Genomic DNA, 25,915 nt, shown 5'->3' with positions numbered 1-25,915 from the left:
CTACTTAAACCATACATCCTGCAAGCACTTTCTTGACTAGAACATGTAAACATTATAGGGTGGTATGTAAAGGCGTAAAAAAAACACACAAAAAAACAGACATGTCAAAATTGGACATGTATTTTCTTAAAATCCTCAGAGGTATATTTGATTGAATCTCTTTCTTTGGTTTTTATCGTTTGTGGACGTCTACTTTTTTATGCTGTTTTTCTCAAGTTGTTTAAATCTGCAGCACACGTATCTAAGGTGCACTGAAACCTGTTTTTTTTTTTTTAAACAAGAGGAAAAGGTCCCCCAGATCCAAGCAATTGGTTTCTGTTTACCAACTTGGTAATTGGCTCCGAAACCTCATTCTCGTAACATTTGCTGAACTCTGCCTTATTTTGTCGCTTTTGTCGACTGCAACGCATTTATTTTTGTACAAGGCTTCCTGCCTCCATTAGCTTAGCTTTGTTCCTGTTTGGTGGATTTTTAGATTTAAAGTTATAGTTCACCCCAAATTCATATGACACTCATTTTCTACTCTCCCTAATGTCAACTAAACTTTTGGAGTAATTTGTTTTTTAGAGTTAGGAGGAAAAAATGTATGTTAAAATAATGTAGGAGTTCAGTTGTCTTCATCCACAATGATGCACCTAAAAACATCCAAATACCTCCATTTCTCACACACATCTTGTATTGAAGCCTTGTAGGGGTGTAATAAATTGTAAATATAATGATATATTGCAATATTTTCTCCCTGACACTGTATTGATATCCAATAGCACTGTATCAATATTCAAAATATATATGAATCTATATACTGTATATATTTATTGATTTATTTTTTTCCTCTTAAATTTTAATTCATGGCTCTGTTATGATTTTTATTTCAATAGTTTGTATAAAAGACTATTATCCGATTTTTTATTATTATTATTATTGACAATGAACACTCAAATTTTTAACAGTATTTTTTCATTTGTGTGCCGCAATTAAACCTTTGGCCACTAGTCATTTGTCATTTCCTCCGTGCCACTGGAACAACAAAAAGGCAAAATGGGAGCACCAAAAAAGATAGACAACACCAGGCTCCAGCTGCTTTTAAAAGATGATATTTGGATCCATTTTGGCTTTAAAATAGAGCAAGATCATGGCGACGTGGATAAGAGCCATGTGATCTGCAGTATAAAATCTGGGCATGTGGACCAGCTTGTCTTCCTCCAGAAAAGAGTTAATGATTTTTCTCTACATCTGTGCATCTAATATGGCTGATGTTAGGCATGTTATAGCATTGAATGTTCACTTTGCTTCAGGTGTTTTTGTACAATTAAATTATTTAAAATAAACACTATATCGTTATTCCTAAAGCATCGCAATACATCATATTGTCACACATGTATCATGATCATATTGCCAGATTCTTGCTAATACTCAGCCTTGACATGAGAAATTGTTAAGAAAAAAATTAAACAAGTCTATATTTTGAGCTTGAATTAAAATATACTCATTTATTTAAGTCATTCCGGAACAATTCCTCTTGTCAAGACTTCAATACAAGATGGACGTTTTGGTATTTGGTCGGTTGGAAGATAAACTTCTTGTATGAAGCACAAAAATATTGGTGACTGTCGAACAAAAACAAACATAATAACAGTTTTATTTTAACATGGCTACTTCTTTTGGGCACAATGTTGTTGACCCCGGTGCTAGACTAATGTTAAAGTCTTACCTGGTCCTCATCCAGTCTCACCTCGCAGGTTTAGTGAATGGTCACTCCCCTAGAGAAAAACACGACCACGGCTAGAAAGAAAAAAGGAAAAACAATTAACTGCGTCTTGGATAAAAGACCACGAAGTGCGGGTGTGAATATGTGCTGCGACTCATGCGTCCCATGGAAGCATCTGATTAATTTGTCAGAAAATTACCTTGTTTCCGGTCTATTGTCTGTTTTGATTACAAGCCTTTGGGCGGCCGGCTGATAAGATTTGTTCCGGATAGAGGCTGAAATGAGATTTGGCACCGGCAAAGTGTTTCCTACTCAACACATCCCTGCTCTATCTTCACAGTTTTAAAACCATGTGATTGCCCAAAAAAATCTGCCACCAACAATCTCTTGTCCTGAAAACATTCAATTAAACCAGACGTCTGTGTGTTCCTTTTTGTTCCGTTAGACACAAAGCCGGGAGCCTCCCTTGGCTCTTTCTAGCTCCATATCACACTAAAAAGAGTAATACCCCCCCCCATCTCACTGAGATGTATAGAGGGAAGATTTTGTACCAATGAATCCTTGCTGTTTGTTGTAATGTTCTGAGCTAGGGCTGTTTCAAGTAGCTTATTTGAGGGAGCTGAGGATCATGTTTAGTAAGCTCACTCTCATTATATCAGACCCCGGGGAGAAAAGGGCCCTCTCACTCCATACTATCAAAGCTGGGGAGCCGGCTGAGAGGACATGCTTCAGAATGAAGAGAGGCTCTAGAGTACACACACTAAAAAAAAAAGTAGCCTGCTCAGCCCTCATCACCTCTCTCAGTGGGTAGAAGCTCACGTTCATGTTTTTGATCAAGCCTCCATGACAGGTACAACCCCCCCCACCCCACCCCACCCCCGAACGTACGGTTGCCCTATTAGCATAATGCTTTAACCAACACATTCAACCTGCCAGATTCAAGCCGACAATACTGTATTTTTGTCCGTGCGATGAATATTTCGGGGATCAGATCAAAGACATTAATGGAAGCGGGCGTTTATCTCTGAGGTATTTTCTGTTTTTTGGTGACACATTTATGGGGGATCTTTTGTCAAGAGTTAAAACAAGAAGGCGACACAATTATTTTTAGAAACATTGTCTCCTTCTATTTATTCATTTTACTTACTCCCTTATAGGGGATGCGGGGGGGCTGGATTCTATCACAGCTTCAAAGGGAGAGAGGCGGGGGACACCCTGGAAAGGACGCCAGTCCGTCGCAGGACACACAAAGACACACAACCATTCACACACACACTCATACCAACCGACAATTTCCCTAAGTTCCCGATCAACCTCTGTAAGTTTATTGACTGTGGGAGGAAACCGGAGTGCCCGGAGTAAACCTACACAACACGGGGAGAACATACAAACTCCTCACAGAAGTGTCACAAGTTGGTTCCCTCCAGACCTGGAAGCAAACCATCAACCTTCTTGCACTGACCACTGCGCCATCGTGCGTCCGACTCCATCTATATCTTATTGAAGCGTCCTTTCTGTGTGAAGTTGGCATGTTTTCCAGGTTTACTCTGGGCACTCCGGTTTCAGCCCACACAGTATGATATAATTCAGAAGTTGATTGAGTTTCCTAAATAGTCAGTAGGTAAAAAAAACAAACTACAGCCCTCGGCGACCTTGATGGAAAATGTTTTTGAAAGGATTAAAATGAATTATTTTTGCAAATTATTTCTACATGCTTTTGTTGTATATGCCAATGACATTTTCTCTTTTTCTGAAAATCACTCAAAAAAATAATATTTTATGACCGAATTTTCAAGTTTTTGCATTTGACTGCATTTATGTGGCCCTCATAAGGTCAAAGATCATGTAGAAATTAACATTTTTATTTATTTTTTTCATTACTAGTGTGTTGGGTATTTGATTTAGTACTCAGCCTTTTTAATTTATTTTCAGTATTTATTGTCCAGTATTTATTTAAAGATTAAATATAATATAAAAATATTGTGTAAAAAAGGTAATTGTTATTTTATATTTCATAAGGTAGATAAAATACAATTAAATAATAATTTTAGAATATTAAGCTCTATTTTATTACTTCATTTTCTACTTTTCCCTCCTTCATTTTTCATTTTGACGGCTCTTCAAACCAGCCACTGTATAAAATGTGGCCCCTCTCTCTCTGAATCTGAGTAATAAAGATTTGTTATGTTTGGAGGCCTTTGCTAGATTCTGTTGACACAAAAATGATTATGTTCATTTTTTTTATTTTGCTAGTTATCAAGTTTTCAGGGTAATCTCTATCCAAGGTTAACATTTAAGCCCCTTAACCATGACCGAGGTTAATGTTTTGGTCACTTACCTTGCTTGGAAAACCTTCAATTTACCAACACTTCAGCTGGAGTATTTCTCTACAGTGGCACCACTTTTTGTTTGTCAGGCTCCGAATGAACCTTATCCTCCACTGCAAAATTGTGTATTTCTATTTCAGTACCAACAATTTCCCTGATAGATTGAGCGTTTACCGTCCGGAATCCCAAACGCTATTGATCTACATAGAGCTAAGTGACGCTGCTATAAACAGGCTAATCTAACATAAAAGCTGCTCTTTCACACGCCCGTTGAAACGATTAAGCTCTGCCTTGTTGCCATGAATAAATAAACAGATAAACGAGAGCGAGTCACAGGGCAGACCTGGCAGTGTTCCCCCTGCAGCTCACGCCTGAAGGCAACCGCGAAAAAAAATCATCTGAATTATCTTTTGCTTTTTTTTCCCACCTCCTGAAAAAAAAAAAACAGGGATGAATAAATTGCACTTCCTTCCTGCTACACCTTCGCCCTGAACTTCCTGACCTTCAGTCAGCCTTTTGTACCAGTAATTACTACTTTCCGCTAATGACGTCCGCGGTGATAATCAAGCAATTGATCATTTCTGTTGAATACTCTGCAGCCCATAATCACTTCTATCCTCTATCCCTGCCTCGTTCTTTGAGGATTCCACTGGTGAGAATTTGATGGGTTGCGGGTAGAAAAAGAAAAAGTATTTTATAATGAGCGTAAGTACTTAAGTAATTAAAGTAAGTTGAGCATACTGACCTTCATACACTTTATATTGTGGGAAATGGTCAAGCGTGATTGTTAAAACAATCGTTCATGGAGAAAAAGGTCAGGAGACACCAGATTGGTCACCGTCCTAGAAGGTCAGAAGATGTAAAGCTGAATTGGGAACTATACAGATGGAACTATAATAATTGAATTCAAAACAAAGTTGCAAAATAAAAGAAAACACAGCGGTCAAAACCTTCTAGAAATAAACCAGAACCAAGTAATGGAGCACATGACTAAGACTTAAGACGTTTTTATTTGTGCAGGCTTTTCCTTGATTTTCTGGAACTCCTGTTCTCAGTTTTATCTTGACCTTTAAAGTATATACTTTATTGACTATTGTTCTGATTGTTTAAGCGCTTTGTGACCCTGGTCTGTAAAGATAAATAAAAATGACTTACTTACTTACTTACATTGGCAAAAAAGGGTGAATTACAAAAAGGGTTCCAACAGGAATATCCAAAAGAAGCGAACAACAAGTATAAGGAAATGCTTTGATCCATCCACGCCTGGACTCAGGAGGTTAAAGAAGGGAAATGTTCCTGTTTGCTAATGAGGTCTAGACGTTCTCCAAGAGTGAACTCGGGGAACATCGGAAAAAAAGAGAACAGGAAATTAAAAGTCAAAATAAAACTTAAGATAAAATAAGATAAGATTACTTTATTAATCCCACAGTGGGGAGAGGACATGGTCATAGCAGCTCAATTTAGACACACAGATTAAAGTAAGTATACATAAGTTATAGTATTATAAAAACTGTACATACAAGAAGTGCAAACCACAACAGCCTATACAACACTTACAGTACAACAGTTTTTTACATTATTGTTGTACAGACGGACAGCAGATGGGACGAAGGACCTAAGGAGTCGCTCAGTCCTGCACTTAGAGTGCATGAGTCTCTGACTGAAGGAGCTTTTTAATGCCCTAACAGTCTTGTGAAGAGGGTGTGAGGTGTTGTTCATAATGGCCGATAGTTTGGCCAGAACCCTCCTCTCCAGGACATGACACTTTCCTGGCTAAAAACGTCACCTTAATATTACTCTGCATTTTCTCTCAGGACATACATGTACCTAATCAATGTTTGTTAATCAACACATTTACCAATGATGCTATTTCAATATGATATTTGTTTGTTTACAACATATTTGTAAAAAAAATCCTGAGTTCCCTAACACTCTTTCAAAATTTGGTAAACATTTGTTTACCACAATTTGTAAACATCATCATCATGTGGGGCAGGAGTAGAGCGAAAGTATCATGATGTTCTATTCTATGTTAGTCTTTGTATTCTTTGTCTTCTGTCTTTTATTTCTCTTTATTCTTGTTCTAATTTTTATTTTTATTTTTATTTTTATTTTTATTTTTATTTTTATTTTTATTTTTATTTTTATTTTTATTTTTATTTTTATTTTTATTTTTATTTTTATTTTTTATTAATAATTGCTGTATTGCTGTGTCTAATTGTAAAAAAAACAATTTCCCGAAGGAGACCTCCTGAGGGATCAATAAAGTTCTACCTAACCTAACCTAAACCAATATTACTATTTAGGAAACTAATAAGGTTACGTTTATTTATTTGAAGTCTAAAATGACCCCGAGATGCAGGAGAAACGTCAACACAGAATAAATCCAAACTTGTTTTCATGCGCAATAAAAACATATAGTTTCAAGGATGTATTGGATGTAGTGCAAAACATTTCTGTTCCAAAAATCATATTCTTAAATATGTATAATATTAAATTATGTTTACATTACTTCTAAATACTACATCACCTTCAAGGATTACAATATTTTTATTGTCATTTTATTTAGTACTAATAGAGCAAATCTTTTTTTGAAACACAGAAAATATGCCAATTAATATAATACCAGACAGTGCTCACCTAAAGCATAATAAAAAATATAGTAATTACCATTACCAGTATAGCAATTAAGTAACAATATTAATTTACCCCCTGCCGTCCATAATCATCTCCTTTGTTTTCGTTGATGCAGAGGTTGTTGTCGCTCCAGGTGTCCTGTCTGTAGGAAGACTCTTCATTTGATCGATGCCTCCCACCGCTGCTGTTTCAAACTTCACGATACGAATGCTTTGGTTTTACGAGGAAAGCGGTCATACATCAGCAGGGTGAACAGGAGGGGGCTCAGCACCCAGCCCTGAGGAGAGCTATTAGTCATTAGTGTGATGGAGGAGGCGGAGTCACAAAAGTTAATCTCAAAAGAATTATGTTCAGAGAAAGACTGATTTAGGTGAGGCAATGCTTTCAAAAATGTATATAACTTTCCAGGGGGTAAAAGATTAAGCATGTTTTTACCGTATATGATGAAAGAGGTACTTAAAAAATCTATATTCCTTCACCATAGGCAGCCATTGTTTCATCAGAATTAAAAGAAGCTTCCTTTAATAAGGACACGTTCACGCATGTATTCATTCTAAAATAGGGATTAGGTTAAGAAAAATTCACTCACTTCACATGCCTTTTAAAAATACATTTGTTGTATTTGTTCACAAAGAGAAGCACACGTTTGTGCAAAACGTTGTTTCAACAGCATAAGTCGAGTCCCCCGTTTTTCCACTTCCTGTGTGATTTGACGAATTCATAAAACATGTTTTTTAAATAATTTCCTTTGATTAATTCTCAAACGCACAGCGTGGTCTTTTTCTCCGGCTATTATTAATTCATAGACATTTTGCTGGCGTGGAGATTATGAGGATGTTGAGGAAATGTGATTAGAGGGCAGATGCGGGGATTTAAAGAGGCAGGGAAATATTCCATCAGACACTGGTGGTGACGCTTGTTTCTTGAGCAGAGTGTAGTTTTTTTTAAAGAGGGAAATGGCTTCTAGGATTTTGGGAAATGATCATAGGACAGAAAAATGGTTTGGTATTACGCAGATTTTACTTTCTTTTTCTTCATGGTAGCGCTCGCTCATAGGTTTGCATCGGTTGGCTTTGTATTGTTAACCTTAAGGGCCAGCTCTGTGTTTCTCAAATACTAATGTGCTCGCTTTAGAATCTCCACCACGGGCGGATCTTGCTCTCCGAGCAATCAATCTTTGGGAAGCAATAGAGAATGTTGATGAGTTGTAATCCACTGTCCACCCTGAAGTCGCCCCGAATCCTCCCTTGCTTAATTTGTATTGAACTGTAATTAAACCCTCTATAGGACTTATCACTGCTTTCGTTTTTGGAGTCGCGACCTCCAGATACCGAGTCGTGTCTTGACCACGTCTGATCGTTTGTTTCCCGTGATGGACAGTGTTCGGTTTTGGATAATTGTCAAGTCAATTAAAAATGAATGACAGTAAATCTCCCATCATTTTTAAGCACATAATCCAGTATTTCACGTTTTCCTTCTATACCGACGATGTCATTATAATTAGATGCTTAACCATGCATTATATTCATAGCCCCTCGTGATTTAATTGCATTCCATTATTTAAATGCTTTTTTCCACGATACTTGTCACCTCTCATTAAATAAAAATACTGATTTCCTCCCAGAATAGCTCGCTCACGCGGCGGCAGATGTATATCCTCCAGGGGGTGTAAACACCTTCTCTGCTATTGTGACTCATTAGAGATGCGAACATAAACGCTCATTGAAGTCTTGAATAAATGGGGATTAGATGTCGTTCGGTCTTGTTTTCATCGCTTCTTATGAATCGACCTTTCAAATATTGTTGTGTTTAATCGAAGTGTGGGATGTAAGCATAACCTTGTTGAAATAAAAGTGAGGCTCAAGCACTGGCGATGTGACAATCTTTTTTCTTTCAAATTTAAATGGCATTTAACGTGAAAATGTATCTCCCCTGACTCACTCACATGTTTCAAATGTTGAAGTCTTTCTCTCCTGATGCAGTAAGTCCCTCATCATGACCATGTTTTCAAGTTATTACTTTATAATTGTTGGCGAACGAGAGGTTACGAGAGCGGAGTCCATTATGACGTAATAAAGGCTTCTCGTCCAGCCAGCTGTAATCACGCCCGCTTTGTTTATACAACAAGTCCCTGAGAGTTCCAGTATTAATGATGAGCAGTGACAAACTTTGAAGTTAGACCAATCACAGCAGAGTGGGTGTGGTTCTGGTAAACAAGATTATCCCAAGATAAATTATGCATTTTCAGTGGGCGGGGCTTATGCATGTAAATATTTAAATGAAAAGGGACGCATACAATTAAACAATTAAATCGACTCATTAGTTTCCTTTTAAAGACTGTATTAAACCGTGTTGACATTTTCTTGGATCAAACCTGGTGAAAATCCCTCATCTATGGCTCGGCTTTTTTTTCTTTTTTTTTTTTCTTTACCGCTTCAGCGAGCAAATGTGATTACAAAAAAAAATGTAATCCAAGTCCCTGAAAGTATTGAGTTCAATTTATGGGAGGTTTCGCTCCTATTCAAGATGTTGGATTCAGCCTCAGTGTAATAAAGTACCTCAGCTATTGGGAATCGTCGACAATCTCCCCGGAGTCACAGTCTTTGTGAGACATCTGCTGACAAAGAGATGGGATGTTTCATAAGGTTTTTTATGAATGACTCATCAGTTTTGAGCAGGAATATAAAATTATAACTCCCAAGTGCATTACCTTGATACGGAAGACCGGATGAACTGAAGGTCCCCACGATGGAAAATGTTTTTGCTAGTGTTGAGCTTTTACATTAGCACTTAACTTAAGTTTGAGTTTTCAACATTTTTCCGGATTACTTTTTCACTGGCATACCTTTGTACCTTCTCACCTTATGTCGTATCATATCCACTTTGCTACACTGTTTCCAGTCACTAATATGATGGTAGATTATTTTTACCCAAACTTGTTTCATCTGGACTATTGCAACAGTTTTCATGTCTTAACAAGGAGGAGCTGTCTCGCCTTCAGTTAATACAAAAGTCTGCAGCGAGAATTCTGACCCGCTCTAGTAGAAGAACTCACATTTCCCCGATCCTCAAAACTTTTCACTGGCTTCCAGTTTGTTTCAGGATCAACTTTAAAATTCTGGTTCTTACTTTCAGATCTATTCATGGTCAGGCTCCTCCTTACATCAGTGATCTGATCCAGCCTTACACCCCAGCTCGGGCTCTGAGGTCTGTGGGTCAGAATCTACTGATGGTTCCACGCACACGGTTCAGGACCAGAGGAGAGAAATCCTTCCAGGCTGGAAGTTTGGAACGATCTTCCTCTCCCTCTGTGTTTGATGATCTACTGACTCCTTCAAGAAACATCTTAAGACATTTTTATTTGTTCAGGCTTTTTCCTTGATTTTCTGGAACTCCTGTGTTGTTCTCTGTGTTATCTTGACCTTTTAAGTATATATTTTATTGAGTATTGTTTTGATTGTTTAAGCACTTTGTGACCCTGGTCTGGAAAAGCGCTCTATAAATATAAATTACTTACTTACTTAATTCACTTTAAGTGAATGGAGACAGATGCTTTCAGCTCTCAGCTCAGTAATCAGTAGGCTAGCTAGCTGACTCCTATACGTAAACTGACATGTACATGTCCTGTGATTGGATAAGCACTTTTTGTTAGCTGCAGAAAATAATGAACCATGTTACTTACGTATATAAACAAAACACAGATCAACTGAGAGACAATGAGAGTGAGAAAATAAATGGATAAAGATGGATTTTGTTCTCAAGTATGCACTTTACATGGAGGAGATTTGTTATTTTTATTCATTCTCACATGTTTTTTGTCATTTCATCTTGTTAGTTATCAATAGGTGGTAACAAAATGAAATGACAAGTGCTACAAATTAAAAAATAAATTCTGATACACTGCATTTAAAGTATAAATACCACAGTCAACCACTCAAAATACTTAAAATCTGCTTGTATTTTTGTATTTTTATCCGTGATCTTAGTTCCCTTATCTTAATGTTGAATATGAACTGACTGCTTGATTTTCCCTGCAAATAAACTAGTGCTTATACAGCCTATATTAAAGTGATAGTTCCAAAAAAGTTCTAAATTCACAAATTTTCTACTCACCCTCATGTCGACTAAAGGTTACGTGAGTCCATTTTTACGTTGCTCAGTGACTTAAGTACATCCAAATACCTCATCTGTATTGTTCCTCTTGACAAGAGGAATTGTTCTGAAAAAAATTCAAAGAAGTCCATATTTTACTCATGTTTGTAGCAGAAGTTTAAAGGCTAACATTCTAAAAAGACAGGAAACACTAAATATCAGGTTAATATCGCAAGATCTCCCAGTATTGAAAGAAGAGTATTAAAATGGTTTTATTTGCGTTTACTTTACTATCACTTGTGTTGTTTTCGCTTGCTTATACAACTTTACATAAGTCATTGACAAATACTTTTGTAGTTATTATTTTTATTTCTTTAATTTGTTTGGTGCTGAAGCCTCACAACAATAGGGTTGAAGGTTCAAATCCAGCATCAGGCAACTATTGTGATGAACCTGGATACTTTATTTCTGGAGTTTAAATTTTTTAACCATGCACGCATTTAATCTATGATAGTTTATAAATAATGAATATAAACATATATATGATTATATTTAAATGGATTAATGTACAATGCATGTGTACTAAAAAGTACAAAAAATTGCAATATGGGCATGAAGAAGATGGCATTTATTTTTAAAAGTTAAAAAAATAATCTTTAATAATCTTATTTAACCTTTTCATTGTAAGGTAAGGTATTTCTACTGTATATTCTGTAGAGAAAAAAAGCTTCCTCAGAATGTGAGAAACGTTTCCCTGGGCTAGAAAACATTTTCTCATGAAGGCTTCCTCTGGGTCTCAAGTATGAATCAGGTTTTATTTCAGGGTAATGCTTCTTTGATGGACCCTTTTGAGTGTTAATAGTCAAATAAATCTACAAAAACAGAAATAAGGTTTTGTCGCTGAATATTCTGTGGGAAAACGGTTTGACAAACGGGGCCGTGGAAGTGGCCTGACGCGAAGCATCATCCATCATCTCACAGCGCTTTGTTGCGTTATCCATCCTGGCAGCCTTGAAGGGCATCATCTGTCCTCTTCTCGTAATCCCCGAGTTTGAAGGAAAACTCACTTGCTGTTCCACAGACGGAGCCAACAAACCAATACGTGCCTCTTGTTTTCTTTTATTTGCTTCATCGACAATGATACACATTCTGTGGTCTCCCTCCCCCGCGCACTCACACACACACAGCAGTTTTTCTGTCGTAGCTCTCAGGAGACCAGCCAGTGGTTTTAGTAGCACAGCAGGTAAAACCTTGTTTAAAATGAACATTACAAATCAGTGCAAGTCAGCAGACAAACATTTTCCCCCTTAGATCACAGAGTGTCCGTTGATACCTCGATGATTTCCTGACTTCATATGTCAACTACGCAAGAAAAGTATGCATACGTGATACATACGAACGAGAAGAATAAAGTGTAAAAACAACTCGATTCAAACTGCATGAGCGCTGAGATACAGAGGTGCAGTGAGAGCCGTTGTGAATCTCATTAAATCTAGTGCGACCTACTCTAAGACCCCTCCAGCCTCCTCACGAAGCTCTACAAAGCTGCAAGTACAATTGCAACCACTTGAATATTAACGCTTGATGGGATTTACACTACAGTTGGACAAACAGTGTCTTCTTCGCCTGATAATCCGGACTGAGAAACAACATCTCGCAATGAATCGCTGATACATGTGCGCTCTATGCAAGCATAGACATAATAAACTGAAACATATTTGTCATATAATATATATTTATATATGTATATATATATATATATATTTGTAGCCAGCGTCGGCCACATGTGTGTCCTCATATACATTTTAAAATATACATATATTCATATATACATCAAGTGCAGTATGTTTTCTAATCACATAAAGATGTTTGTCTATTTACATAACCTGTCCTAGTTAAGTGGACGAAAAAAAAAACACACACAATACCGTCTTGGAGGTCGATTTTAAATAATGGTGGCAAAAAATAAAACACAGAAAGTGCAGCACTGAATGATAACTGTCCTTTTAAGCGTAGAAGATGAGCTCAGGAATCTGACCCCCCTGCACGCCGGTGCCGTTTGTGCTGTCCGAGGAGCACTGGAATTGAAACGTGGCCTTCCCGCACTGGACCTCGGTCATACCCTCTTGTCCGAAGTAGCTCAGCTCATTCCCGTCGAGCACCACGCTCGCAGTGTAAAAGGTGTCGGGCTCGATCTGAACTGGGTACTCGAACCACACCGGGAAAGTGTTGCTGGAACCGTCAGAGAAATATTTACTGAGGTTCTGGCCCAGAAGTACTCCTTGACGCTTGAGCTCAATCTTGGCGCTGTACTCCGCCGATCCACAGCTCGAGCCGTACAGTCCAAACCCGGCGATGAAAACTCTTTTATCCACGGCGAACTGAATGCTGTCGCAGCGCCCTCGGTAACGCCACTGGTTGCTTCTGTAGGCACAAGACTGGAACCTGTGGCAGCGCTGCGGCGCCAAGCCTTTCCTCTGCTGGCTGGCAAACTGCAGTTCGGGTTTCTTGGCAGCTGTATACCATAGAAATATGTCATTGGTCTCGTTGAGCGACAGCACGCCCGACTGCGCCGCTCCATTGGCGAAATCATCCAGCGCCATGGTAGGGATACGAATCAGGAACATAGCTTTTCCCAAAACTTTCCGCTTATTGTCAGTTGAAGAGGTGATCTCCTGTCTTTGGCATTCAGCCTCAGCCCAGCTGAGTGCCGCCTCGAACACGACTATCTCTTTAGCGTTGAGTGTCTCGCGCTGCAGAATGCTCTCAAGAGTCTGGGCGTCGATGTCGCAGAAGCCCTCGGAGCGTAGCGCCAGCTCAGCCTGGGCATCAATCACCTCCCAGCAGCGCTGTGTCAGCTCTGGTTCCTCAAACAGGCAGCTCTGGGAGAGTAACACACATGCGTTCTTGGCGCTCAAGCTTGTCTCCAGAAAGTTAACACAGGCACGTGCCAGGTGAGGCACAATGTACTTCTTGGCAGCATACAGAGTGGCTAACACCGTGTCCGCACTCAGGTCGATCTCGTCGCAGTAGATGTACCTATGGAAGCACATTTTGAAGATGTTAATGTTCGCCGGCGCTACGGCCACAAAAGATTAATGAGCTAAAAGGTTCTTTCTTTATGTGGAGCTTTCTTCATTGCGTTTAAATAAGAAACTGGCAAGAGACTTTCTAGACAATTGAAACATACTTTAAAAGGTTTTCTATTATAAGTTTTGATCATGGGGCTGATACAGGGGTATCTCGGGTAACAAGTGTAATTCTTTTCCAAAGAGAAGCCTAAAATCTAATATGATCTCAAGCAACCTTTTCAACAAATGAAATATAATAAACCTGTCCAAAACTTTATCCTGCAGTATTTAGGAGGCACATGTTCTTCCCATTATATAGGATCCCACTTTTAGTTTACTAGTAAAACTTCCCCCCAAACTCTTTAATAACACGTTTACTTTTTAACATAACTAAGGACACATTAAACATGATTTGACCCTATGAGTAAAGGAACCATCTACAATATAAGGTGTTGCTTGTGGCCCAAAATGACAAGACCCCACAAACAGGAAACAGGAAGGAGTGGTTGACTTGACTGAGAAGTACCACGCATTAGCCACTGTAGGCTAAATTCAATGTCCTTGGTTTCTTCCCCTAGTTATACTTTAGACAGCCCGAACTCCGCCTCATGACCAAAGTCTAAATAAAGTGGAAGATTATATTACCAAGATGGATGTGATGCATTAAAGGTAGTTATAAATATCTGGAAAAAATAGAATCATAGAAGCTAAAAGGATTGTGTTCTTGATCATCATCTTAACCAATAATCATTGATTTTTTATTTGGTTTTGAACCTCCACTTACATCAGGCAAGGAAATGGAATTAAAGGTATAATTCTTCTTAGAGTTATATGGCAAAAATGTAAGTCTATTGTAATGGGAATCTATTCATGTTCATCTTCGTCTAAAAAAGTAATTTAAAAACATCTAAATACCGCCAATCTGCTCGTCTGTAATGTCCATCTTGTAATGAAGCCTCGACAAGAGGAATTGTTCAGGAAAAATGTCATCAAGTCTATGTTTTAAGCTTGTTTGTAGCGGTAGCTCAAAGGCTAACATGCTACACAGACAGGAAACAATCGAGGTAAATATCACGAGAGCTTCCTGTGTAAACAGTGGGCGGAGCCCTTGCGATATTTAAGATTACAAATGAGCAGTATAGAGGTATTTGGTGGTTTTTAAGTGCGTCATTTTGGATGAAGACAAAGACAACTGAGCTCCAGTCGCTACATTAAAATGGACTTTTAACCGATAACTCTAAAAAGTAACAGATTACTAAAATAATCCCAACCCTAAATTGACATTATGGTGAATAGAAAATTATTTTTTTGTCAAATGTTCCTAGTTTGAATTGAACATGCAGTGGTTATACTAACTTGGCTAAATCAATTTGATGTCATTTGGGTAAACTAGACATTTTGGAGTTTAATTAGGAATTTAATTAACATAAAGGTCTTTTTAAAGAGCGACATGCCACTCCAAAATAGGGAGGTGTTCCAAAATCATGTTGTCCAAGCTCTTGTTATATGTTGAAACAAAATATTTTATAAAAACCAACTATATCCCGCGTTGACTCCATCATGTCCGTAATAAAGCACATTACTTACTTCAACATTGCCAAAAAAGCCGCCGGTTCCACATCCGGAATATGGATTGCATCGTTGTTTTCGGCAAGTTCCCCGTAAAACATGGCGTGGAAAACCGAGCTGCCCACCGCCAGCACGTACTGTCGACGGAAGAGAAACAGTTAGAGATGACACGCTTCGGCATGATCAGCGTTATCCCGAAAACTGTTTCGGATTCATTTTCCTTTTGCATAAAAATAGGCTCCATTACAGTCGGGAGAAGAGGGAAGACGTGGCGTGCAAAGAGAGGAAATGATTAAAAAAAAAAAAAAAACTTCAGAGGAAATGCAATTAGGCAGAAGTGTGACCTTGATGAAACTGGAGAGTCGGTGCTGCTAATTGTATAACCCTGCATATATCATCATAATTTCCCCAATATGACTTAGGTTCCTTCATCTTGAAATCTTGATATGCGTGCTGTTATAAATACGAGTGAGTGCGGCAGAAGTGTATCTAGGTCAAAAAGTGGGTGGCATACATTTTCTGGAAAAATAGCAGTCCTACTCCGGAATGAACCTCATGGAAAATCAATCGTGATGATGTTCTATCGTAAACATTGTTGTTGTTTGGTTACAGATAAGCATGGATGGTGAGAAAAGACAAGTGACTCCTAGTTAGTTGACTGATTGAATATTTAGATTTCTGCCTTCATCTTGTGTCAATATCAATGATTTGACATTAGAAACGTGTCCTGGATATCATAATGGAGGGTGTGAATCTTCCAAATACTTTTCAGTGGAGATGCATTTGTTCTTAATAAGCGAAATCGGGAAAGCAATATCTAAGATTACGGTAAGTGTCACCTCTTGGCCCGCTGTGTTGAACAGATGTTCACTGAAAAGACATTACTTTGCCAAGCGGACACTGCAAATATTGAAGCACCGTGTGGTTTTTCGTCCAACTGGCGGGGTGTCAGACTGAAAGCGCGGCCGAGTCATTCCCGCCGTCCTTCTGTTAATGCATCCCTTTTAATGGAGCCACAAATTCTGAAGCCATTTCTCAGCTTAATGAGACGCACAATTTTTAAAATGTGGGTTTTTAAAACATATTTGCCGTCCCCTGTCTACCACAAATAAAACAATTACTAAATTATGTTGTTTACAAGTGTGCTGTTGTTTGTATTAGTTGGACATTAAGGTACACTCAGTTTTAACATAAAAAATAGGGTCTTTTCTGTCCATCAATGACTCCAGATTTGCTACTTAACTTAAAGATTATTTTTTGTTGAAGTTTAACCCATCACTTTCAATTTTGTCCACACACAAGTAGTTTTATGGTTTCTTCGTCCAGCTAGACCAGTAAATAGTTTTGCTGGAATCGATAAATGATTCATTAGTAGGCCTAAACATAACTATTTATCTATTGTCAATAATCAGATGTAAAGGTTATAAATCTAGTCAAACTTAGGGCCAGGGGGAACAAATTGGGCGATTTAGGTCATTTCCGTCGGCCTAGGAAGAGCTTGGAAGTAAAACAGTTAATGACAATAAAGTAGCGATGTCAGAAAAAATCCATGTGGCGATATATCGTGCTATCCTTTTCCATTATACTCTATCAATATTCGACAGTACTGTATGGATTATTTAAAAAAAACACTTCTTTTTGGAGCATATTATTTGTATTTCTTATTAATGTTACCATATCTTTTTACGGTTTGTAGTTAATAGTCAATAATGATTGTACAAATCAAATAATTCTATTTGACACAATTAACTTGCAAATATTCACGCCGTTTGTTAATTTGTCTGTTGCAATTCAACTTTTGACTGCTAGATGGCAGCAGTCATTACGGAAAAAAATGTACATTGAAATCCTGCGATATCCGGGCTATGACTGAAGACGAGAGGATACAGTCGACTCCAGCAGCTGATGTTTGGACATGTTTTGGTTACAAAAAAATAAGAGCAGTTAAGAGTCATGCTGTCTGTAAATTCTGAAAAAAACAGAGAAAAGTTCTACAGTACAATACTAAAAATATGTTGTTGTTTCTAAAGCATTGCAATATATTGCTGCCCTTGAAATGTGATATGTAATGTATTGCCAGATTCTTGCCAATTCACAGCGATAAAGATTTACCTTTGCTAGAAACAAGAGATAATAAAGATAGTAAAGAAGAGTCTATAATGTCATCTTCTTTTGTGTTTCATAAATGGACTTCTCCTCTGAGACTTCTTTGACTCACATCAACCGTTTTCATTTTGAAACAAATCCAAAATTCTGAGTAACATTTCCACTTTTGGAGAGGTTTTGTCAGCTGCTTTGTCATGACTTAATGGCTCCCGCTGCAACGCATTTGTTAAAAAGACCTTGTGTACTTTCCAAGCACTTCCTGGCCTAATGTAGCTAAGTGAAAGCAAGTCCATCTACTTTATTTTCCCTTCATGAGCTTCAGGCTCACTTGAAGTGTTAGTCATGTTTTTTCTTTTGTATACTTTTCTTATGTAAGTAAGTAAGTAAGTAATATTTATTTATATAGCACTGGTTCTCAATTGTTTGTGACCCAACATTACTTCTGAATGATGACTCGAGCATAGAAGGAAAATGAAACTCCATGTTTTACTTTTACCATGTGATATTTCTGTCGAACCTTTTTGGAAATTTTGATAATAGGAAAATAAACAGATTTTTAAACATGTTTTTGTTCTGTTTTGGTTATTATCTTTGTATTATCAACAATCTAATTTCTTTTCTTTGTCCTAAACATTAGCAACTCTTCATCGCCTACTGATTTTTCTTTTTGCAAATGTATCCTAATATAGAGGAAATTCAGTTTAACATGACATCAAAATCCAATTAAATAATATTTCAATGTCTATTTATTTATTTAGAAATATAAATCTTGGGCAATACTATTGGTTGTTTTTTTTTACATCTAAATGTGGTTATAAATGAGTCATTGTTATATATATTAACAAAGAAAATGCACAGATTAATCCCCACATAATTTATAGCACATAGTCATAATTTCATGACAGATCATTTTAATGCAAAGTTTAATATCAAACATAACATTTTAATCAAGAGATTAGTAGAAAACCTTTTGCTAAATATGGATAATTAATTGATTAAAGTAAAATTTACCCCACAAACTGTTTCCTGAAAGACTAATGCAGATTCATTTTTGCCCCTCAAAAAATCCACAAGACTAACAAAGAACTGTTTTACGACGCACATTAGTGACTAAACCTACCAGTTGAAAATCACCAAACCGACACCACCTGTCAAAATATCAAACACTATCTCAAAATGAAGCATTCGCGGTAAAGTTTTTTCACGCCACGTGCTTTCGTCAAAGACCTAAACCCCTCATTGATTATTCATGTGCACATCTTGGAAAACAACTGGGTCAGAGTGGATTAAACAAAGAAGTCAGATATCGACCTCTGGCTTTCAGCGGCGCTTGAATGCACGTCTGATTGTAAGAACCCATCATTGATTTTTCGTATTTTCATTGTTTTGTTTTTCAACAAAAAGCTAATCAAGCAGAATAAGGGAGAGTTTTGCTGCCAAGAAAAGAAGGAGCAGAAGTTTATTGTCCGGCTTGTTTAATTAAAAACTTGCGGAGTCGTGTGTGTGGAGATAAGCCGAAACAAGAGACACTTTGTCACAATTCCGAATCAGACGAGTGGCACATCCCTCGCGCTATCCGTCAGCCTCATTTACATCAATAATTGAGGACTGTCTCGGGAAAGACACATGGTGCGGAAGTGAAGCACAAAGGAGTTTGTTTTTCCGTCACTGCTGCCTATCAGGCTTGTTGTTTTTTTTCTTGTTGTTTTTTTTCTTCTTAAAAAAAATAGTTGTATCTTAGATTCTTACTCTGTGTCCGGGCAGTTTCTGGGTCCGTCCTGGCTGACCCACCACGAAGTGGACATCGGCCATCAGCTCATTGTTGAACATCACAGAGTTCCTGATGGTGGATAAAAAAAAAAAAATCCAAAACATTAGGACGACATGCAATTTCTTCAAGCTTTGATCGAAACTTTAAAAGTGAGCTCTTTGGATTTATACGACTTTCGGCAGCAGTTTCGGTAAATACTGAGTTGAGTCAAATTTGCGGAACCACGTGTCAATCGTTGCTCGGGTTTTAAAGCACTGCTTAGTTTTTATCCATCTTAAGAATGTCTAAGAAAGTCGCAAAAGAGACACCGGTTCAATCAGATTAGGATATGGAAAGAAATGCTTATTTTCATTTGCTTTATTTAACACCTTCTGTTCTGTTTTCCCTGTGTTTTAACTTTGCTTTCCTTTGGATAATAAACAACATACGCAGGCGGCATAAAGCTGCGACCGAAACAGCTCTCACTTCAGAGTGAAAATGGGACATACGATAAGAATGTTCTGTATTAAACTCTCCTTGCAGGTAAAATTGTTCTGACTTTACACCAATTCAATTTCTAATAATTCCAAGTGTCTGTTATCATACTATTTTCGATGTAATATAACAAGAACTTACATAGTATAAATCTACACAAAGTTATTTTGGATATTTTCTTGCCCTCAATGTAAATATGAGTCAGTTAATTACAACAAAACGAGAGCATAAAGCTGATGGAAAAACCCCACTGCCAACAATAAGAGGTCTTCATTTATAATTGAGCAGTGGGACATGTCACAGGGGTGGGCAAACAGCATCATGATGTCCTGGAGAGACAACAAAGCCGAAAAGAGAGCGAGGGTGGAGGGAGCACGCCGAAACAGCTGGGTCTTTTGCTGATAAGCCAAAGTAAATATTATGCTTCTAGTTCAGAGTCACCTCAGTCTCTTGTTCCTATCACACCCCCGCGGCTCGTCCGGAGCGTTCGGGTCAGAGCTTTACTTTGAAAAAAGTATATTTTTTTCGTTCAAACTTTAAATAGACGTACCGTTCTCTGATGGTGGAGTAGAGCCCCTGCCAGTTGCAGTTGTGTATGGTGTTGTTGTTGTTCAGGTTCTGCTGCTGGTACTGCTGCACGGTGGTGCCGGACGCCGGCTTTTTGGTGGGGAAAATATCCGCTGCCATCTTCTTCTTCTTCTTGCTCCTCAGGGTGATAATCTCGTAGCAGACCGGGGGCAGCTTGGAGCCGCTGGCGCTGGCATTCCCTTTCTTGGAGCTCTTGCTAGACTTGCCTTTCACCGACTCGGGGAGCATTAAGAAGAAAGTCAGACATTTCATGTTCCGTCCCTTGGCATCGACCATGAGTGTGGTTCAGCTGCCCGAGCAGTGGAAGGACATGCAGGGGAGAGAAAAGAGATTCCAGGTGATGGAGGTCGGAGCGCCGGAGTCAGCTGTCAAGAGATCATCCCCTTCGGAAAACTCATTTCCTTCTGAAGAGACACGCCGCTCATCCACACTTTTTCTTTTTTTTTTCTCTGTGAAGTTAACTTTTCCGGGGGTCCATGCCCGCTCACCCGAAGAGGGGAGATCTCATCCTCCCTCCCTGGTTCTCCCTCAACCCCGGCTGTTGTGATTTAGTGCAGCTGCAGTGTTCCTCGGTCTTGACAGCGTTGCTCACTCTCAAAATCCTCTTTACATCCTCCTCTTCTCTGCGCTCCTCTTCCTCTCTCCGCCCCGGACCGTCTATCTTCTCCTCTCCATCACTTTGGTCGTTCCGTCCGCGGAGCTGCTTCGTCTGCAGGGATGCTGCTGTCGGCGAGGATGCTGCGCCCGCTGATCCTCTCAGCCGCTCGTTCTGCTGACTACAGAGGTTGAATGGGAGAGAGCGGAGATACAGCTCAACCACCAACCGCCCCCCCCCCCCCCCCCTCCACCTCCTGCACATAACACACAGACCCCTTCTTCGAGGCTCGGCCAATGGCGTCGCTCAGCATCCAGGATTGGCTCGTGGTACCCAGAGCAGCTCGTACTTGAATATGCAAATAGGCAGCATCTCAATTAAAGCGCCAGAGCTGGAGAGAAAAATAGAAGGACTTTCTAAACAAATACAAGCATAAATTATGTTTATAAAAAAAAAAAAGGTCAGAGCGAATCTTAAAGTCAAATTAAGGGTAGGATTAGCTTAATGAGCGCATTTTGTTCTCACTCTGTGCAGCAGTTTCAATGAATGTTTCGTATTAAAGCAGCTCTGGGTAGTTTGGGTACCTTAATATGTTTGTACTAAAATATTTGTATTAAAGTTGTGATGAACATAAAACTAGTTGGATGACTCATACTGTGACTTGAGGTGTTTTATGTGATTTTTATTTTCCCTGTAAAGGTTCTTGGGGATGGTGTGAACATGCTACATATCCCATATATACATCTTGACCTTTTAAGTATATATTTTATCGAGTATTGTTTTGATTATTTCAGTGCTTTGTGACCCTCGTCTGATAAAGGGCTCTATAAATATAATGTATTATTATTATAATTTCAACTTTTGTGACGTTTAGCAAGTGCTCATGGGAAATGTGGTCTCCTGTCGGGCTAATCACTACCACTTTAGACCACTGGTGTCGCTCTACTTCAAATCGCATAGAGCTGCTTTAAAGCACATGTCTCCAAAATAACATTACATTAACTTATTATTTCACAGGATAAGAATGCAACCTTTTATACCTCAAACTGTTTAAGTATTCTGTGTTAAATCGTTCATCTCAGGGTCAAGGTGACCCATAGGCCTGAAAAGAAATGTGTTTGTGGTATCCCTTGTTTTGTCTCGGGGTCAAGGTGAACGACCTCCCTGGCTTCCATTTAAACATATGCAGTGGCGGAGGTCGTTCACCTTGACCCAGAGACAACACAAGGGGTACCACAAACACATTTGTGCCTCCGGGTCACCTTGACCCTGAGATAACACAAAGGTCAAAAACTTTGTTTTACCTCCTGGTGTTTCTTAAGTTCGACAATTATTTAAGTGGAACCTCATAGTGATGTGTCGATGAAGCTTCATGAAGCAGTGTTATGTTAGGTCAGTAGGTGGCGCCATCAGTTTAAAATATGATTTGATGTTTCATTAAAACAAAGGAAAATAGTGTAAAGTCCGCCATCTAGTGGACTCTGAAAATAATGACACTGCTTCATGAAGCTTCATCAGACCATCCCTAGAACCTCATAAGACAAATACAATACAAATAGTTCTAAGAAAAACTACACAAAAATGATCATACAATGTTTACTTGTATTACATCACGTAGCTTTTTACTTTGTGAATGTGTACATTTGTGTCAAGCTAACACAAGCTAAGCCCCTTAAATAGGAAAGTACATTTTCACAAACAAGAAAACAACAGCTTAAAACATGGATCAAAGCCAATATATACCGGTGATGTTAAAAAGTATACGTAATACGTATGGTCAAATTGTATTTTGATATGACGTTACACTATCGAAACTGAAAGAAACAAGAGTTAATCTCCAGAAAAGCAAAGTGTATTCAATGGGCTGGCATTTAACATTGTGCGTTCTATTGGTCAAGTTGACCCGGCGTCCCAAAAACAAATGTTTTTGTAGTATCCCTTGTGTACCTGAGATAACACAAGGGTTAGGTGGATCCTAAAAAAACATTAATATGGTTCTTGAGCAAGTATAAAATGATGGAAAAAAGGCGTTTCTTCTGCTTTTCACTTTGTAAATGTTCTTTTTTAAGCTATCACAGTGAGCCCTTTGAACGGGACAATACATTTTCGCACAAGAAAACAACAGATTTTAAAATGTATGGGAGTAAAGTATATCAAAAAGTATATATTATAAAATGCATTTGGAAGGCATGTTACAGTATTGAAACTGAATGAAACAAGAGCAGAAAAACTAAGCTGTTTTAGTAGGCGGGGCTTAAGCACTGTTGGAAGAGTTGTAGGAGGCCGACTCACAAGGCGGGGTCAGGTAGTCACAAACAGGAAGTTTATTGTTCCAATAAGTTAAACATTTTATTGTGAATCAAACAAAAAAAAAAACAACTGAAGTATTTACAAAACTTGAAAAGTTAACTCAGGTTAACCGGGACTGTACCAGCCTCCCCCCGGCAACTCCAATTTCGTCCCTTAAACTATTGTAATAAATGCTATTTATATCGTATTTAATCAAACATATTAATTTAACGCATCTGCAGTTGGAAATAAAAGGCATGATATCAAATCAGAGATTTATAACTGCCACTTAATATAAACCTCCCCCCTGCCCTGGAGTTAGTAGCTCCCAATGACCTCACCTATGAGGTCATACAGGTGTTCAAAGCAGGAAGTAAACTGTTCTTCAACCTTTTGCCACCAGACCACATGGTGAGTAGATTGTCTTCCTTCCATGTTCAGACAAAATAACAAAGAATTTAAGGGACTAAGAGTTTGGTCTCAGCCACTTTTTCAGAATCATATTTTCTAATGTAAATATTTCAATATAAAATTGGGTTTTTATACAAACAGACATATTCTGATTATACAATAGATGTCCAAGATCTACTTAAGACACACTTAAATCAACACATTAGTTAAACTTTAAGATCATTTATAATTCCTTGAAAAGTGAAATTGTTTTTAACTAAACGTATTAGGATGTTTATAATGATAAATGTTCTGATATCGATCTATAAATCAAGTGATCGATGGCATCTATTTTTTGTTGAGTAAAAAATGTCCAGATTGTCGTCTTCTTTAAACATAAATGAATGAACAAGTGAGATTTCTTTCTATACTCACTTCAGATTGATGTAAGATCTCAGCGTATAAGATTCCTGAACAAAAGATGCGAAAATCTTACAAAGTTCATTTAATATTTAACTACAAGCAAATACATAGGCCTCATTATTTACTTTGATTATAAAAATACGTTATTTTATTCATTTATTTTAATTTTTAAACAACTAAAATGAACTTTGATAGCATGGCATGTACCAGTGAGTGTGATAAGTACAATAGCGTAAGATCCACAGGAGAAAAAAAATGTTAAATGAATGAAACTTAATTAAAATATCTTATTAAAAAATAAAAATATTTTACGTGTGAAATCGTTTTGTCCAATAAACATTTTAGGATACTTTTGTTGGTTATGACAAGAGAAAAGTAGACCAAAACGTTAGCAGTTTGCGTTGACTAAACTAAACATAAGACTTAAAAAAAGATTGACTGAGGATAAATGTGAATGAGGAAGATAATAATGAAAGGGCAGGTAAAAAAAAGACATCATTGAAAACAGTCTGCCAAAAAAACAAGAAGGTATTTTTCGTTATCTAGGCCTTGGTCTCACAAACATCAAAATGCCTTTCTTGAGCATAAGAAGAACGATGGGCACTGATTAAAGTTTCGACTTCTCATAATCAAAAAGTCATTCAAGTCTTGTTAATGCAGTAAATATTAAAGACACCTGTAGACCTTTGCTCTCCTCCTCCTCTCTTTTTATAGCTTCCTTGATGGTCATTTTCACGGTGAAACTATTCTCCACAGAATAAAAGGTGAACAAGGATTTATCTATTATATATTTCATAAATGGTGGAGGAAGTTTTTAAGCGTTTATTTGGTCGGAAGAAAACTTCGCCGGCGGCTGCTGTAAGCCACACAGCTATGAATAAAGTGCACTTTTCTATTATGTATTATGCATGCTGTCCTTTTCTCTCTCTCTCTCTCTCTCTCCTCCTCTTGTCGGCCCATTACACAGCACAATTCTGTATTGTTGAGTAAATCATCGCTCAACTATGCGATGAAACACCATGTAAACGAGCGGAGAAACGGGAACCATTTTGGTCGACGTTGTTTTTTTTTTTAAAACGCATGTTTATGAATCATAACTGCTGTTGATGATCGATGGGTATTTCCAAACAAACTCCTTTTTCCAACAGTCTTGAGTAACGGATGGATTCGCTATGGTAACACTACGGGGGGAACACGCTCTCAAATTGCAGGGCACTAGAGACGTTACCTTGGTAACCACATCCTCAAGCGACAGAGGGACACAAGGGTGCCATACAGTGAACGTCTATTTTCATGTGAACCTATAAAAGACTTTTTTTTTTTTTTTTTTTTTCCCCGTCTTTCATTAAATCTTCTCTAATCGGCAGCATTGTGCGTGTCGTGCACACGTTTGGTTGAAGCAATAATGTTCCCTTCATCAACACCTCCGTCTCGCACTTTGTCATCGTCTGTCACTTTCACAAAAAAAGAAGAAAGGAAGTGTGTCTAGTAGCACCGCAGGAGTTGTCAGACGGTTGTTTCGTGGCGAGGAAAGGGGGGATATGAAGCGTGTTTGTTGCGCCGTTAAGAGTTGTGACTGTTGCAGATTGTGCGCATGTTTTCTGAACTCGCTTGATCTCCTTGATGCTTCGAACGTTCTGTGCTCTGTGAGATATCCTCGGCCGTGAGCTTGAAGTGCGTTCAATGCACAGCGATGAACGTGATTCAAGAAGTTTTCTTCTTCGCTTGTGTCGCATTAAGTCGATGATTATTTCTGTAGCATGTGAGATAAGATGAGAATAATCTCACCACTTTTAAAACCTTTCTGTCCGTCTGTCCGTCTTTGTGCGTTCAGGTTTAATCTTAAATTCTTGCCTGAAAATTAACATGTGAACT

The 25,915-nt window shown here is 38.2% G+C and overlaps 1 protein-coding gene across 1 annotated transcript; it reads right to left on the bottom strand.

Moving 5' to 3' along the window:
• Positions 1–11,863: 11,863 nt before the first annotated feature.
• On the bottom strand, positions 11,864–21,113 carry btbd3b (BTB domain containing 3b). The gene is made up of 4 exons (XM_087802703.1): positions 20,306–21,113; positions 19,260–19,350; positions 15,423–15,541; positions 11,864–13,803 (listed from the first exon to the last, which is right to left on the bottom strand). The coding sequence occupies exons 1-4, from the start codon at positions 20,617–20,619 to the stop codon at positions 12,771–12,773; spliced, it is 1,557 nt and encodes a 518-aa protein (XP_087658829.1). The 5' UTR covers positions 20,620–21,113; the 3' UTR covers positions 11,864–12,770.
• Between the last annotated feature and the right edge of the window lie 4,802 nt (positions 21,114–25,915).

Source organism: Callionymus lyra, chromosome 11 (assembly GCF_982586985.1).
Source record: "Callionymus lyra chromosome 11, fCalLyr1.hap1.1, whole genome shotgun sequence".
Lineage (NCBI taxonomy): Eukaryota > Metazoa > Chordata > Actinopteri > Syngnathiformes > Callionymidae > Callionymus > Callionymus lyra.
This window is presented reverse-complemented; position numbering and strand designations above follow the sequence as displayed.